Raw genomic sequence first — 17,953 nt, 5'->3', positions numbered from 1 at the left:
ATTTCCTGCCTAGCAACAAAAATGTAATATTTAGAGAGGAGGAGGAGATTCCACCCCAAATTGGGGTATATATACTACCACTGGTGGAACCATTTCTTATGCAGCTGTATAACCCAATGGGTGAATAAAATTGGTTTAAGCTTTACTAATCAACTGTGACTTTTACTTGGTTCATTTAGAACCTAACAATACTATTAGTTCATTTTAGTATACTGTAAACGAGCGGTATCCTTTCAGTTGAGCATACTAGTCTCCCGGAAGTTGATGCTGTTGCTATGCAACATCTTGCTAGCTTGATAGCATAACAAATGACGAGCTAGACATTTTACAATTTCAGGTGTGTTCATAATTTCTATCTGAAGTGCCAGAGTGCGCTCTGTGAGTTCGTAAATCCAGCGCGTTGTCAGATTGTCAGTTTGTAAATTCTTGGAGCATGTAATTGGACGCTCTGGCCGAGGAGGGTTGGTCCGAGCGTTCTGACCTCACAACGACAGTCAAGCACCAAAGCTAACTTTCTAACGTTGGCTAGCTTGTTAGCCATTTCCAGACACAAATGACACCTCACCTTTGACAATTTTACTCACCCCAGCGGAGCTGGTTAAGCTGTTTTCATGTTGTCCAGAGCATTGGTGATTGTAATTGTGCTACTGGCAACAATTTAATTGCGCTTTTTTTGCAGACGCTTACTTGCACCGGCCATATATTCAAAGGGTGTTGAGCGTTCATAAATTCATCAGTTATTCGCTCTGGTACACTCAGACGAGAGTGCTTTGAAATCAGAGTAGATAGGCAGAATTAACATTGTCCATTGAAAACACACCACAACTATACCACTTAGCGAAGAATGACGTGAATAATCAAGTCAATAAACGTTGGGTAGTTAGTTAGATTATGGTTAATATACTGCCTGGCAAGTTTGATGTATTAGAAGCCAACTAATGTTACGTAAGTAACAGTGGAAGTAGGGAGAAGCATGTTTTAAGTTTCGTAAAAGTGTGGAATAAACACAAACATGAAGTGACTCAAAAACAGCAGCCCTTTGCTGTATTATTTGACAGTCTCGCCCTGATCATGGTTTTTTAAAGTTATTACATCTCAGGAAGGCTAGTATCAAACTTTGCTGTGCGGTCGTGGAAGTTGTAGGCACAGTGATTTGAGCTATCGGATTGGCCAACGCAGAAGGCACACTTGATTTACCTCTCCTGGTCAATCGGGTAGGTGGAGTGCCCCTTCAGAAAAATGTTATATTTAAAAATGGGAACACCTACAGTGCATGACAAAAAAATAATAATAATAGAAGTGCAAGGCTTTTATTGTTGGCATTTCTACAGAAATATTTGCTAATTGACTAGGAATGCCTTGAAGATTGACCAGTCGGTCACGATTGACCGGTTGATGACCACTGCTTTAAGAGATGAGAGGGAAGAACTTCCTCAAAGACCCTAAACTGACTTTTAAACTATGTGCTCCTGTTTCTGGGGAGACACAAGTGCTCACATACTGTATATCAACATCTCATATTGGGGTTTCAGGCGGGGTGTTGCGTGAGAGGGATAGGTTTGGTTTTGTCAGTATAATAGTGTAGCGCATATCATACTGTATGCAAACAGAAGTAGGACGTGATTGAAACAGAGACTGATGTAAGCATAAAATAACATACGCCAACAAACAATAGGATGTAACATGGGCTCTAGCTGTCTGTTTTGTCGAGAGGCAGTGATGAGCAAGGCAAATACTGTATGTTTTCAGGCTCTGATGAACTTGTCAGTCACAGAGAGAAGAGTAAATAATCCCCTTTATTTAATTCATTCCCCTCGCCATCTTCCCTTATATCGCTAGTGACAGGCGGGAGGAAAATGTTTACCGAGCTCGGGGGCCCTTTTCAAAGCTACATGACGCACTTTTAAGGCTGCCATAGTCATTAATAACAAAACAGCCTCCATTTGACTGCTTGAGCTTGGCCTCAGAGCGAGATAGTAGAGCTTAACAGGAAAGTTTGTTTTCTCAGGAACTGTCGCCCTCCTAGTGCCGGGGAAGGATGAAAGAGCTTTCCCATCCTACTAGTTCCTTTACACCATCCTGTGGATATAAGTGTATGGAGGTCCAAACAACAGCCTGCCAGCAGTCAATAAATTATAGACTACTATTCGTCGTGCACAACTATGGCTGTGTGAGAAGAAAACCCTTAGTAAATCAGCTTTACGCTTTAGCTGGGATATTTGGAAAAAATATAATATGACTAATCTCTAGTCATTCAAACCGTTCCTTACAATACTGTAATAGTATGTTAGGTTGGATACAGGGGTCCCACAGGGATGTGTGCTCAGCCCCCTCCTGTACTCCCTTTTCACCCATGACTGCGTGGCTACGCACCACTCCAACGCAATCATTAAGTTTGCTGACGACACAACAGTGGTAGGCCCGATTACCAACAACGACAAAACAACCTATAGGGAGCAGGTGAGAGCCTTGGAGGAGTGGTGCCAGAAAAATAAACTCTCCTTCAACGCAAAAAAAACAAAGGAGCTGATTGTGGACTACTGGAGACAGAAGAGGGAACACACCCCCATCCACATCCCACAGGGCCGTGCAGAGGGTCAAAAGCTTAAAGTTCCTTGTTGTGAACATCATTGCAGACCTGAAATGTTCCAATCACAATGACACGTCGGTGAAGAATGCACAACAGCACCTCTTCAACCTCAGGCGGCTGAAGAAATTCAGCATGGCCCCCAAGACCATCACAAACTTCTACAGAAGCACCATGGAGAACAATTTGTCTGTCTGTACTACCAACTGGTATGGCAACTATACCCCGCTCAACCGCAAGGCTCTCTAGAGGGTGGTGCGGTCAGCCCAACGCATCACCGCGGGGGACACTGCCTGCCCTCCAGGATTTTACAGCACTCGGTGTCAATGGAAGTCCGCCAAAAATATAATTAAGGACCTCAGCCACCAGAGCTATGGTCTGTTCACTCTGCTACCATCCAGCAGACAGAGACGGTACAGGAGCATCAGACCCGGGATCGAGAGACTGAGAAACAGCATCTATCACCAGGCCATCAGACTGTTGAACAGCCATCACTAGCCAGCTACCTGCCCGGTACTCAGCCCTGCAAAAATGTCACATGTACAGTGCAGAAAGTACTGACGCCTTGACTTTTCCCACATTTAGTTACGTTACAGCTGTATTCTAAAAGTCACCTGTGGTAAATTCAGTTGATTGGTTGATTCAGATGATTTGGAAAGTCACACACCTGTCTATATAAGTTCCCACAGTTGACATTGCATGTCAGAGCAAAAACCAAGCCATAAGGTCGAAGGAATTGTCCGTAGACAGGATTGTGTCGAGGCACAGATCTGGGGAAGGACACCAAAACATTTCTGCAGCATTGAAGGTCCCCAAGAACACAGTGATCTCCATCATTCTCATATGGAAGAAGTTTGGAACCACCAAGACTCTTCCTAGAGCTGGCGGCCCGGCCAAACTGTGAAATCAGGGGAGAAGGGCCTTGGTCAGAGAGGTGGTACCAAGGACAACCATCTCTGCAGCAATCCACCAATCAGGCCTTTATGGTAGAGTGGCCAGACAGAAGCCACACCTCAGTAAAAGGCACAACAGCCCGCTTGGAATTTGCCAAAAGGCAAGATTCTCTAGTCTGATGAAACCAAGATTTAACTATTTGGCCTGAATGTCAAGCCTCACGTCTGGAGAAAACCTGGCACCATCATTTGCCGTGAATCATGGTGGTGGCAGCATCATGCTGTGGGAATCTTTTTCAGCGGGAAGCCCTGGGAGACTTGTCAGGAAAGAGGGAAAGATGAACGAAGCAAAGTACAGAGAGATCCTTCATGAAAACCTGCTCCAGAGCGCTCAGGACTTCAGACTGGGGCAAAGTTTTACCTTCCAACAGGACAATGCCCCTAAGCACACAGCCAAGACAATGCAGGAGTGTCTTCGGTACAAGTCTCTGAATGTCCTTGAGTGGCCCATCCAGAGCACGTACTTGAACCCGATCAAACATCTCTGGAGAGCTGAAAATAGCTTTTGCAGCAAGGCTCCCCATTCAACCTGATAGAGCTTGAGAGGATCTGCAGAGAATAATGGGAGTAACTCCCCAAATACAGGTGTGCCAAGCTTGTAGCATCATACCCAAGAAGATTTGAGGATGTAATCGCTGCCAAAGGTACTTCAATAAAGTACTGTGTGAAAAGTCTGAATAATTATGTAAATGTGATAGTTTTTTATTTTTAATAAATTAGCAAAAACATTCTACAAACATGCTTTTGCTTCGTCATTATAGGATATTGTGTGTTGATTGATGAGGAAAAAAAATATTAAATCCATTTTCGAATAAGGCTGTAACAATATGTGAAAAAAGTCAAGGGGTCTTAATACTTTCCAAAAGCACAGTATACAGTCATTGAACGCTGGTCACCTCATAATCCATTTACAGTTGAAGTCGGAAGTTTACATACACCTTAGCCAAATACATTTAAACTCCGTTTCACAATTCCTGACATTTAATCCTAGTAAAAATTCCCTGTCTTAGGTCAGTTAGGATCATCACTTTATTTTAGGAATGTGAAGTGTCAGAATAATAGTGGAGAGAATGATTTCTTTCAGCCTTTATTTCTTTCATCACATTCCCAGTGGGTCAGAAGTTTACATACACTCAATTAGTATTTGGTAGCATTGCCTTTAAATGGTTTAACTTGGGTCAAACGTTTCAGGTAGCCTTCCACAAGCTCCCCACAATAAGTTGGGTGAATTTTGTCCCATTCCTCCTGACAGAGCTGGTGTAACAGAGTCAGGTTTGTAGGCCTCCTTGCCAGCACAAGCTTTTTAATTTCTGTCCACAAATTCTCTTTAGGATTGAAGTCAGGGCTTTGTGATGGCCACTCCAATACCTTGACTTGGTTGTCCTTAAGCCATTTTGCCACAACTTTGGAAGTATGCTTGGGATCATTGTCCATTTGGAAGACCCATTTGCGACCAAGCTTTAACTCCCTTACTGATGTCTTGAGATGTTGCTTCAATATATCCTCATAATTTTCCTTCCTCGTGTTGCCATCTATTTTGTGATGTGCACCAGTCCCTCCTGCTGCAAAGCACCCACACAACACGATGCTGCCACCCCATGCTTCACGGTTGGGTTGGGGTTCTCCCCATTTTTCCAAAACATGCATCCTGTTGGCCAAACAGATCTACTTTTATTTCATCAGACCAGAGGAAATTTCTCCCAAAACTATGATCTTTCTCCCCATGTGCATTTGCAAACCTTAGTCTGGCTTTTTTATGGCAGTTTTGGAGCAGTGGTTTCTTCCTTGCTGAGCGGCCTTTCAGGATATGTCGATATAGGACTCGTCTACAATTGTTTTTCTGAGTTCTTGGCTGATTTTTGTTGATTTTCCCATGATGTCAAGCAAAGAGGCACTGAGTTTGAAGGTAGGCCTTGAAATACATCCACAGGTACACCTCCAATTGACTCAAATGATGTCAATTAGTCTTTCAGAAGCATCTAAAGCTATGACATACTATTCTGTTTAAAGCTGTTTAAAAGGCACAGTCAACTTAGTGTGTGTAAACTTCTTACCCACTGGATTTGTGATGCAGTGAATTATAAGTGAAATAATCTGTCTGTAAACAATTGTTGGAAAAATTACTTGTGTCATGCACAAAGTAGATGTCCTATCCGACTTGCCAAAACTATAGTTTGTTTACAAGAAATTTGTGTAGTGGTTGAAAAACGAGTTTTAATGACTCCAACCTAAGTGTATGTAAACTTCCAACTTCAACTGTATATACTGTTATTCACTCACTGTTTATGTACAGTGCCTTCAGAAAGTATTCACACCCCTTTTTCGCATTTGAGTTACAGCCTGAATTTAAAATGTATTACATGTATTTATTTTTTACCCTGAAGCCAGCCGCACCAATGTGTCGGAGGAAACACTGTTCAACTGACGTCGAAGGTCAGCCTGCAGGCGCCCGGCCCGCCACAAGGAGTCGCTAGAGCACGATTAGAAAAGTAAACCCCACCCCACCGGCCAAACCCTCCCCTAACCCTGGGCCAATTGTGCGCCACCCTATGGGACTCCCGATCATGGCCAGTTGTGATACAGCCCGGGATAGAACCCGGGTCTGTAGTGACACCTCTAGCACTGCAATACAGTGCCTTAGACCGCTGCGCCACTCGGGAGGTCCCTACATTTCTATTTTATCCTGAAAAACTTTCCAGTCCTTAACGGCTACAAGCATACCCATAACATAATTCAGCTATCACTATGAATGACATAATGGAGAATGGTACTCAGTAATGTGTTGTATTGGATTTGCCCCAAATAGAACACTTTGTAATCAGGAAAAAATGTAATTGCTTTGTCACATTTTTTTGCAATATTACTTTAGTGCCTTGTTGCAAACAGGATGCATGTTTTGGAATATTTTTTATTCTGTACAAGCTTCCATCTGTTCACTCTGTCAATTAGATTTGTATTGTGGAGTAACAACAATGTTGTTGATCCACCAATAGTTTTCTATCACAGCCATTAAACTCTAACTGTTTTACAGTCAACATTGGCCTCATGGTGAAATTCCTGAGCAGTTTCCTTCCTGTCCGGCAATTGAGTTAGGAAGGACTCCTTTATCTTTGTAGTGACTGGGTGTATTGATACAGCATCCAAAGTGTAATTATTAACTTCACCTTGTTCAAAGGGATATTCAATGTGTTTATTTGTTATTTTTACCCATCTACCAAAAGTTGCCCTTCTTTGCGAGGCATTGGAAAACTTCCTTGGTCTTTGTGGTCGAATCTGTGTTTGAAATTCACTGCTCGACTGATGGACCTTACAGATAATTGTATGTGTGTGTGGAGTACAGAGATGAGGTAGTCATGCAAAAATCATGCTAAACACTATTATTGCACACTTTTTATGTGACTTGTTATGCAAATGTTTTACTCCTTAACTTATTTAGACTTGCCATAACAAAGGGGTTGAATACTTATTGACTCAAGACAGCCAGCTTTTAATTTTTCATTAACTTGTATCCGTTTCTAAAAACACAATTCCTCTTTGACATTATGGGGTATTGTAGCGGTCTGTACAGGGAATACGGTGCCATTTCAGACACAGCCATATCCTGCTGTTCCGCCTGATATAGAACCAGTCACAAAGACCTGTCATCAGTGATCACCTTGACCTTTCTGGAGACAGGCAATGTGGATACCTACCATACAATCTGACAGACACGTCAGCAGCACAAAACCCTATCTGTCTGCGTGTCCCATCTGTGTGTCCTTTTCTCTCCATGTTATCTCTCTGGTCTGTTATCCCCCTCCTCCGGTCCCCCTGCCTCTCGGTTTCCGCTCACTGTCACTGCCAGTCCGCCACAGGAGCCATATCATAACGAGTCTTCGCACAGCACTTCGAGAGGGGACCTTTACATTGTGAATCCACCAGCTGAGCTCCGCTGTCAACGCAACCTTAACCAAGCTCTGTGACATCGCTGACATCTCTCCCCTGACCTTCCTGTGCCCTGCTCTCCACTGAGAGGCTGAGACTGTTGTCAATCTATACCTGCTGCCATTAAGGAGCCGTCTCTGTCTTATTGTCACCGTCTCAGGTGGTGGTCCCCACGCTGGGATGGCTTTATGTGGAGGCTCTTCTCACACACAGAGCCGTCGCAAGGGCCTTAATGAGTTTAGTGGCGCCATGGACCACTCCTGGACCAGAGAGCACAGCGAGCAACAGGGGGAGAGGCAATTATTCCGCAGCCCGTATGTGGGCCATTTCCCCTCGCCATAGGGGACGGCAGGCTGCTCGGCCTCACAAGTAGGACGGCGTCACTCTCCATCGCGACCGGGAGAAATAATCAGACCTTTCTCCTTCTCCAATTCCTCTATTACTACCACCCATCACAGGAAGATGGGAAGGCAGCCACTCCTACGGACAGCAGCGGTGTGTGTGTGTGTGTGTGTGTGTGTGTGTGTGTGTGTGTGTGTGTGTGTGTGTGTGTGTGTGTGTGTGTGTGTGTGTGTGTGTGTGTGTGTGTGTGTGTGTGTGTGTGTGTGTGTGCGTGCGTGCGTGCGTGCGTGCGTGCGTGTGCGTGCGTGTACGCATGCAGGAGCGGACAGCCACAAGAGCCTGTATCAGCGCCCAAAGAGGATGTCTTTTAGATAGCCAGTGTAGAGGTGGTCTCGGTGGGGTTCTGCAGCTCCAAACAGTTCTCCCACTGAGAGCCTCCTTTCGTTCCCCACAGGCGGGCTCCCCACACATGCCTTGCTCGCTCAAGTACCCACACGGCAGGGACTATTTTGGTATAAAACATGGAGGAAAAGACCCATTCGTGCTGTGAAACCCCAAACACCACAAAACACACCTCAAAGCACACACAAACACACGGTCAGCACATTCTCCCGTGTGACAGTCCCCTATTGGTAGGAAGACCATTCTGCTCTGTAATAGCATGCATACCAAGTGCAGCTACATCACACAGCTCCCCATGGTCGAGGCAAGATGACCTCCAAACTGTTCAAACTTGGTCTGGAAGTCTGAGTCCGAGTGTTTGAGCTATATGTCCCTGTGTCCGTCTGCCTGCACAACCATCCCATCACATATCTACAATCAGACCCTGAGCTACAAGGAAGTGTTATCTACAACCTAGCCTGCAAACACACGAAGAGTCAGATGAAAGATGATACATGACAAAAAACACCACAGGTAGAGGACTCATGCTTTATGGGTAAAATACTAAAAAACAAAGTTTACAACAGAGCATAACTTAGTTTAAATACATGTGTATTTGATTATTTGTTATTTAAATACTTTGAGTATTTTCAAATAATGTGTCCCGAATCAACTACTTCTATTGGATGTATTTAAAAGCATTTTCTAATAATAGTAGGCTATTGGAATACTTATTTCAAATACTATTTCTAAATATCTGGGTTAAATGCATAGGAGTGGATTTGAGTCAGTGTATTTTCAAATACATGCCAATACTTTCCAAGTGTATTTCCAAATATATTCCCATATTTAAGTACTTGCCTTTTCAAACAAAACATATCTAAATACTCAAAATGTATGTGAAAGTAATTGAGATAATTGAAATAGTATTTGAACCCAGGTCTGCTTCAGAGTACGAACATCTCATCCATGCCCGTTGTGGGCTACAAACATTCACTTGAAGGTTAGACCAACTTACCAAACACGTTACAGTTTACAAGCCTTACAAGCAAGATTACCTGAAGACCCATTACTTGGTAACATCTACAGTTGAAGTTGGACATTTACTTAGGTTGGAGTCATTAAAACTCGTTTTTCAACCACTACACAAATTCCTTGTTAAGAAACTATAGTTTTGGCAAGTCGATTAGGACATGTACCTTGTGCACGACAAGCAATTTTTCCAACAATTGTTTACAGACAGATTATTTCACTTATAATTCACTGTATCACATTTCCAGAGGGTCAGAAGTTTACACACACTGGGAACGTGATGAAAGAAATAAAAGCCGAAATAAACAATTCTCTCTACTATATTCTGACATTTCACATTCTTAAAATAAAGTGGTGATCCTAACTGACCTAAGACAGGGAATTGTTACTAGGATTAAATGTCAGGAATTGTGAAAATGTATTTGGCTAAGGTGTATGTAAACTTCTGATTTCAACTGTACGTGTTCAATGCTTGTAAAAGTGTATGTGTGTGTACCCATGTGTGTGTGCGCATACAGGCATGCGTGTCAGCACGTACGTGTGTGAGAGAGACATAACTGTCAGGGCTCCTCTCCCTCTGGGTTCTCATATCCAGTGATATGTAATACCCTTTTGGACACTAGTCTATGGCCTGTTGCGTCTAATGGCTCAGCCTTTAAAGCCCTAGCTGGGTGCTGTGGATTTCATACTCCCTCTAACATCATAAGGGTAGTGACAGCAGCTTGAGGGAAAGAAGCAATAAGTGAAATGAACATCAATTCAGATGCTAATGTATTCTGCAGCCGGGGCTGACTTTCTGTATAAAAGAGACACTTATTTTGCCCCCCCCCCCCCCCCCAAAAAAAAAGAAGATTTTGATGAGAGCAAAGCGGAAAGATTGCAATGGGGGCTTGCGTCGACAGCAAGAATAATGAACAAATATCAGTTGTCATGATATTTTAGAGTCAAACTGCAGATCAGCTTTTTTTCAACCGACGTAGCACAACCACAGTCCTCCTTTTATATCGCTGATGATTATAAAGTGTGGCTGGATACATACATTGTTGTGCATGACCAGACTGATTTATTCTCCACACATCGAATGCAAACTATACTCAACTGAGTCTACTGCACTAGAGTACCAATCAAAGCCCATAATGTCACTTGAGATGGGATTTGAAGAGTTGTGGTATTTAGTTTCAAAACAACACGGGCACACACACATGCACGCGCGCACACACATGCGCGCGCACACACGCGCACACACTTTCCCTATTGGCATTTCATTACACAAAGATAAGCATTGAGCAAAACAACGATCTGAGCTATCTTACATTGTCTGTAATGAGATATAAGACAGCGAGTCAAATCTACTTACATCCCAGCTGACACGAGATTACGTTTAAAAGAAACAAAAATGCAGCCACAGCTAAATTAATTAACTGCTGCGGTTTAGATTAATCAGAATTCAAAAGTAATTACTTCAGGCCCACTTTACCAGACAGTCTCTGCTTCCTCGTTGAGGATAATGATTGTAGGGGGTAATTAGTGCCACAGAGTTACCCAGGGTCCTGAGCGGTGGCAGCCACCGCCTGCCCGCAGAGCTCACACACATATCTGTAGCTGGCTAGTTGGAGGTACTGGATCTCCCCCAAGCCTTCGAGCTGCGTAGCGGTCACTCCTCCCAGGAACAAATGTACGCACAAAGAGCAGATAGAGAGTAGAGTCAGAGCTCTGGCTTCATTACCTTTCCGAAGCTCCCCTTCCCAATGGCCCGGAGAATCTGGAAGTGGTCAAAGGTTACTGTGAAAATAGAGAAAAGAAAATCTGTCACTGGCAAAAAACGGACCGGCACGATAAGTTGCTTTGTTGGTGTCGTACAGTAGTAGCATCTAACATTCTGACAGCAGTTTTAGAACAACTTTGGACATCAGAGGCACAGTAACAGGTACACGGTTAATTCAGGTTATTACTACAGAAACATCTACAGGCAACAATCTCATTTCTAAAGCCTAGCGAGATCCTGTTAGTAAGCGACTTATTGTACTGTAGACACAGTACAACCTTATCCATTACTGTAAAATAATGAGCTTACTGTAACCCTGGTATTGTAACTGGGAATGTGGATCATTTGGCAAAGCTCCCATGTGATGCGGGCATCATTCTCCATTGCAGATAAGCAGTAATAAATGCCGCTGTGATGTTGAAGATGGAAAATAAACTAAGTGTAGCTGAAAGCCACACATTTGCAATTACAGTGTATCTGACTGGTATGTCATGATGGGCGAAGCCCCAGGGGGGGCTTGGAGGGTGCCTCTGCTGCCCTGTTGGAGTGCATGTTGTGTGGGTGTCATGAGGGGCCTCCACTGGCCCCACCCTGTGGCGTGTGCCAGGCGGGAGCTCTCTGTTTGTGTGTGTGAAGCCCAGGTGTGCCCAGCAGCTAACAGTGGCACAGGAGGGGGCCAGCAGACCTCTCTCTGACTCACCCGCCCTGCTTATCTTAAAAAGTTCCTCTGCCTCCAACACACCACGCACAGATCACAGTGCCAAGTCTACAATAAAACATGGGAAGGGGTATCTTGATGCCCCCCCCTCGGCAGGCGCCTCATTATTAGCTTATGCCCACGATGCCACCCACCAGATCAGACCTGGGCACACAGGCCGTTACTGAGAGGGTACTGCAGCGGCGCCACACAAAAGGCATCAGGCCTGGTTTGCATGTCTTGCTCTGCAAGACGAGCTAAGCCTCCGTGGATTCTTCCCGCTCAACATTTTGTACATAGCTAATCCTTTCATATGGCAGTGCTTAGACAGAACCACAGCAGAGGAAAGGAGCAACAGGAACAGTGTAGAAGACGGAGGAAATGACTGCACTCGTAATGTAACTAGATGATCGAAATGGATAGGTGCACAGAAACGTCAGAGAGGACCAATTTTTTCATAATATTTCACGTTTTTGGTCACACAGGGCTAAACAACATATTTCTATTCCCGAGTCAAATAATGTTGTACAATAGTTTGGGGCTCTGTAAAGTGGTTGTAGCATGAAACAGTAAACACTATTACTGCTGATTTGATTCAATCTGGAATTCCAGTCTTAGATCGCTTACAGGGAAAAACATCCTCTCCACACCAGTGAGTTGAATTTATCAGTCAGAATATGCACTAGGCTACAAGTCTCTCTGTGTGTTGATATTGCATTCCATGCACTGAGACATGGCAAAATGCGATGTAAAAATTGTCAAAGACTGCAGGCACCCATGTCACACTGTTCTCTCTGCTACCGTACAGCAAGCGTTACCAAAGCACCAAGTCTGGAACCAACAAGCTCCTGAACAGCTTTTACTACCGAGCCATAAGACCGCTAAATAGTTTGTTAAATAGTTAACCAATAGCTACCTGGAATATCTGCATTGACCCCTTTTGCACTAACTCTTGACTCATCACATACCCTGCTGCTTCAGTGTATTATCTATCCTGTTGCCTATTCACTTTATCTCTACCTATATGTACATACACTACCGTTCAAACGTTTGGGGTCACTTAGACATGTTCTTGTTTTTTTAAATATATATTTGTTTAATTGTCCATTCAAATAACATCAAATTGATCAGAAATACAGTGCAGACATTGTTAATGTTGCAAATTACCATTGTAGCTGGAAACTGCTTATTTCTTTATGGAGTATCTACATACAGTGGGGCAAAACATGTATTTAGTCAGCCACCAATTGTACAAGTTCTCCAACTTAAATAGATGAGAGAGGCCTGTAATTTTCATCATAGGTACACTTCAACTATGACAGACAAAATGAGGGAAAAAAATCCAGAAAATCACATTGTAGAATTTTCAATGAATTTATTGATGTCTACATCAAAGAACAGTACAGCTCAGTAGAGTTCAGTACAGAACAGAGATCAGTACAGTAGAGTAGGGGGTTCTCAAACTTCTTGGGGCCGGGGACCCCTTTTGCGATAGCAAATTCATCAGGGACCCCCTCATAATCAGAATACAACTTGAGCGAGTTAAATAGCATACTGTGACTTTGGCAGTGCATGGCAGGACAAACCAACATTTAAAACCAGGCACCACACCCCAATAGGGATTTTTTTAAATGTATTTAATCATATTATAGTCAACTTTTACCAGTTGAATGTAGAATTTCAAAAACAAACTTTTTTTGTATTAAAATGTGTCTGAAATATTGTATTAAAATGTGCAAACAAAAATGGCATTAAATATGCACATTATTTGCATATTCAGCGAATCCATTTTTCAAGGTCACTGGAATAAGTCAGTTTGGTTTCATTTTGTTCCAGAAACTCCGGACATTTTCCTCTGGGCAAGTCTCAAGAATATCTTCTGAAGCCGAGGAAAGCATTTGGGAAGAGTCAGACTTTCAGCAAATGGCAGTTAATGTACACTGAATTTAGACTACCAAATTCCCAACACCTATTTAGACCCAATCACCATCTCTTCAAAGTAAGTTACTACATACGGTATTGTCCAGTTTGTTACATTCTCTGTGAGATTGTCTTTTAAATGATGTGTAATTCAATGTAGTGAGCTTTGAAATTATGGATGTATGTCCATTTTAAAGTGGTTAAAAGTCATGCAATTTTGATGACGGCGGTTTAACAAACTAAAGAAGATATACATTTTCATCACGATTTTGACATTTTTATGTTTACTTTTTGAAAATACTAATATTAAAATTGACCAAAATACCAATAAATCTCAAAATTGATACGTAAGATGCAAAAAGTAATTTCTGCGTGTGGTGCCTGGCCTTAAAGGCCCTTGGCATCGGAGAGAAAATGTTGCACTTTTCAAGTTAATTTCCTGCAATTCCCCACAATTTTCAGGGAATAGTATTGAGTTGAAAAATGTATAATTGGGGGAGTACCGTGGATATCCCTGTAAACCTCTCAGGCCCATGTTGCCCAGGGTTAAGAACATGCACAGAATGCCATACACACAGTACCCTTGAATGAGTAGGTGTACTAAAAACTTTTGACTGGTAGTGTACATTGTAGATTAATAATATTACATTGTATTGTTTTACACACTCTAAATATAATTATTCCACAGATCCCTTGGTCAAAACGTGATTATTCTGTTGTTAGTGATAATCATTAATATTCACATATTTTGAGATCTGGCTGAGGACCACCTTGGACCCCACTTTGACAACCGCTGAAGTAGAGTATAGTTCAGTACAGTCAGAGTTGGAAAAAGTAGTCCATGTTTTTTTTTAATTGATGGATAGTCAGGGGCACACGCCAACACTCAGACATAATTTACAAACAAAGCATTTGTGTTTAGTGAGTCTGCCAGATCAGAGGCAGTAGAGATGACCCCGGGATGTTCTCTTGATAAGTGGGTCAATTGGACCATTTTCCTGTCGAAATGTAATGAGTACTTTTGGGTGTCAGGGAAAATGTATGGAGTAAAAAGTACATAATTTTCTTAAGGAATGTAGTGAAGTAAAAGTTGCCAAAAATATAAATAGTAAAGTACAGATTAGAGGTTGACAGATTAATCGGCATAGCCGATTGATTAGGGGTGACCCTATCCCCTCCTCTCTTCTCCAGACAATTTCCGGAGACCTTCTCCCTTACCTCACCTCGCTCATCAACTCATCCCTGACCGCTGGCTACGTCCCTTCCGTCTTCAAGAGAGCGAGAGTTGCACCCCTTCTGAAAAAACCTACACTCGATCCCTCCGATGTCAACAATTACAGACCAGTATCCCTTCTTTCTTTTCTCTCCAAAACTCTTGAACATGCCGTCCTTGGCCAGCTCTCCCGATATCTCTCTCTGAATGACCTTCTTGATCCAAATCAGTCAGGTTTCAAGACTAGTCATTCAACTGAGACTGCTCTCCTCTGTATCACGGAGGCGCTCCGCACTGCTAAAGCTAACTCTCTCTCCTCTGCTCTCATCCTTCTAGATCTATCGGCTGCCTTCGATACTGTGAACCATCAGATCCTCCTCTCCACCCTCTCCGAGTTGGGCATCTCCAGCGCGGCCCACGCTTGGATTGCGTCCTACCTGACAGGTCGCTCCTACCAGGTGGCGTGGCGAGAATCTGTCTCCTCACCACGCGCTCTCAGCACTGGTGTCCCCCAGGGCTCTGTTCTAGGCCCTCTCCTATTCTCGCTATACACCAAGTCACTTGGCTCTGTCATAACCTCACATGGTCTCTCCTATCATTGCTATGCAGACGACACACAATTAATCTTCTCCTTTCCCCCTTCTGATGACCAGGTGGCGAATCGCATCTCTGCATGTCTGGCAGACATATCAGTGTGGATGACGGATCACCACCTCAAGCTGAACCTCGGCAAGACGGAGCTGCTCTTCCTCCCGGGGAAGGACTTCCCGTTCCATGATCTCGCCATCACGGTTGACAACTCCATTGTGTCCTCCTCCCAGAGCGCTAAGAACCTTGGCGTGATCCTGGACAACACCCTGTCGTTCTCAACCAACATCAAGGCGGTGGCCCGTTCCTGTAGGTTCATGCTCTACAACATCCGCAGAGTACGACCCTGCCTCACACAGGAAGCGGCGCAGGTCCTAATCCAGGCACTTGTCATCTCCCGTCTGGATTACTGCAACTCGCTGTTGGCTGGGCTCCCTGCATGTGCCATTAAACCCCTTCAACTCATCCAGAACGCTGCAGCCCGTCTGGTGTTCAACCTTCCCAAGTTCTCTCATGTCACCCCGCTACAAGACCATGGTGCTTGCCTACGGAGCTGTGAGGGGAACGGCACCTCAGTACCTCCAGGCTCTGATCAGGCCCTACACCCAAACAAGGGCACTGCGTTCATCCACCTCTGGCCTGCTCGCCTCCCTACCACTGAGGAAGTACAGCTCCCGCTCAGCCCAGTCAAAACTGTTCGCTGCTCTGGCCCCCCAATGGTGGAACAAACTCCCTCACGACGCCAGGACAGCGGAGTCAATCAACACCTTCCGGAGACACCTGAAACCCCACCTCTTTAAGGAATACCTAGGATAGGATAAGTAATCCCGTTCACCCCCCCCTTTAAGATTTAGATGCACTATTGTAAGGTGACTGTTCCACTGGATGTCATAAGGTGAATGCACCAATTTGTAAGTCGCTCTGGATAAGAGCGTCTGCTAAATGACTTAAATGTAAATGTAATGTAAATGTGATTTCAAGTTCTCTTAACAATCGGTAAATCGGCCTTTTTGGACACCGTTTATGGCCGATTACATTGCAATCCACAAGGAAACTGCGTGGCAGGCTGACCACCTGTTACTGGAGTGCAGCATCAAAAGGACCTTGTGGCTGCAAGGAGGTAAGGTAAATTGCTAGGTCGCATTAAACTTATCTTATAAAAAAACAATTAATCTTCACATAATCAGCAGTTAACAACACATGGTTGATGATATTACTAGGTTAACTAGCTTGTCCTGCGTTGCATATAATCAATGCGGTGCCTGTTAATTTATCATCGAAACACAGCCTACTTCAACGTCGCCAAACGGGTGATGATTTAACAGAAGCGCATTCGTGAATAAGGCACATTCATTGTACAAATGTGCCTAACCATAAACATTAAATGCCTTTCTTAAAATCAATACACAGAAGTACATTTTTTTTAAACATGCAAATTTAGTTAAAAATAAATGCATGTTAGCAGGTAATATTAACTAGGGAAATTGACCATAGTCTCATATTTCTGTGTGTTTATTATAATTAAGTCTATGATTTGATATTTGATAGAGCAGTCTGACTGAGCGGTGGTAGGCAGCAGCAGGCTCGTAAGCATTCATTCAAACAGCACTTTACTGCGTTTGCGAGCAGCTCTTAACAATGCTTGATACACAGAACTGTTCTTGACTTCAAGCCTATCAACTCCCGAGATTAGGCTGGCAATAAAGTGCCTATAAGAACACCAAAAGTCGACTCCTGGGTGGCGCAGTGGTAAAGGGTGCTATACTGTGCCACCAGAGACTCTGGGTTAATGCCCAGGCTCTGTCGTAACTGACCGGGAGGTCCGTGGGGCGACGCACAATTGGCCTCGCGTCTTCCGGGTTAGTGTGGGTTTGGCCGGTAGCCAATTCAATTGCACATATTTCAGTAACATTTTTTCAGAAATTCCGTTACCGATTTGGTAACAGAATTAAGATTTAATCACTTAATAATGAATAAACAAAACTGATATCAGTAAATGATAGGTCTACCTTTACTTGTTACTTCTGTGAACTTTCATTATCCTCCCTCACGAGGGAGAGAAATTAGTTGAAGATATGTGGGTTTTTGGTGATGCAATTTCAAGGCACAACAACGTTTCTTTCTTACAGAAGCCAGTAAAACTAAATAAGAGTGTTTATTAGTTGGCAAGGGTCTTTACTTCAACATTACTGTGTTTTGATGTATTTCTAATACATTTGAAGACTATTACTGGTAAATGTTTTCTAAGACCCCTTTTCTATCTGTTTGACCAGAAACCAAAGCCTTCGCTTATTCCACATTTTGAAAACATAACTGAAACATATGGACTCTTCGCTTTCATTTGACACCCAATTTGACATGCTCCTATGAACTTCACGTGCTTAATGGGTCGTTTTACATGTAAATGACCAGCATCATCTGTGACGGTTAAACCCTTTGCCTCGACCTTTCCAGCTCATCTCATCAATCTGGATCTTCCCAGAAGTGTGAGTCATTGTATGATGGGAAACATAACACTGCCCGTAGTAGTCCTGTGAAATCAGGCCACTCC

The 17,953-nt window shown here is 43.4% G+C and overlaps 1 protein-coding gene across 2 annotated transcripts in view; it reads right to left on the bottom strand.

The window, feature by feature from the left end:
- Positions 1 to 17,953, bottom strand: part of LOC124038153 (serine/threonine-protein kinase 32C-like) — a 95,477-nt gene that overhangs the window by 43,436 nt on the left and 34,088 nt on the right. Inside the window, exon 2 of one of the 2 annotated variants that reach the window (XM_046353666.1) lies at positions 10,946 to 11,001. In XM_046353666.1, coding sequence (XP_046209622.1) covers positions 10,946 to 11,001 — 56 coding nt within the window. Of the gene's footprint in view, positions 1 to 584; positions 675 to 10,945; positions 11,002 to 17,953 lie in introns of those variants that run through there. The other variant, XM_046353667.1, reaches the window with a different exon arrangement.

This window comes from Oncorhynchus gorbuscha, linkage group LG06 (genome assembly GCF_021184085.1).
Source record: "Oncorhynchus gorbuscha isolate QuinsamMale2020 ecotype Even-year linkage group LG06, OgorEven_v1.0, whole genome shotgun sequence".
Lineage (NCBI taxonomy): Eukaryota > Metazoa > Chordata > Actinopteri > Salmoniformes > Salmonidae > Oncorhynchus > Oncorhynchus gorbuscha.
Note: the sequence above shows the minus strand (reverse complement) of the source record. Positions and strands in the feature narration are given on the sequence as shown.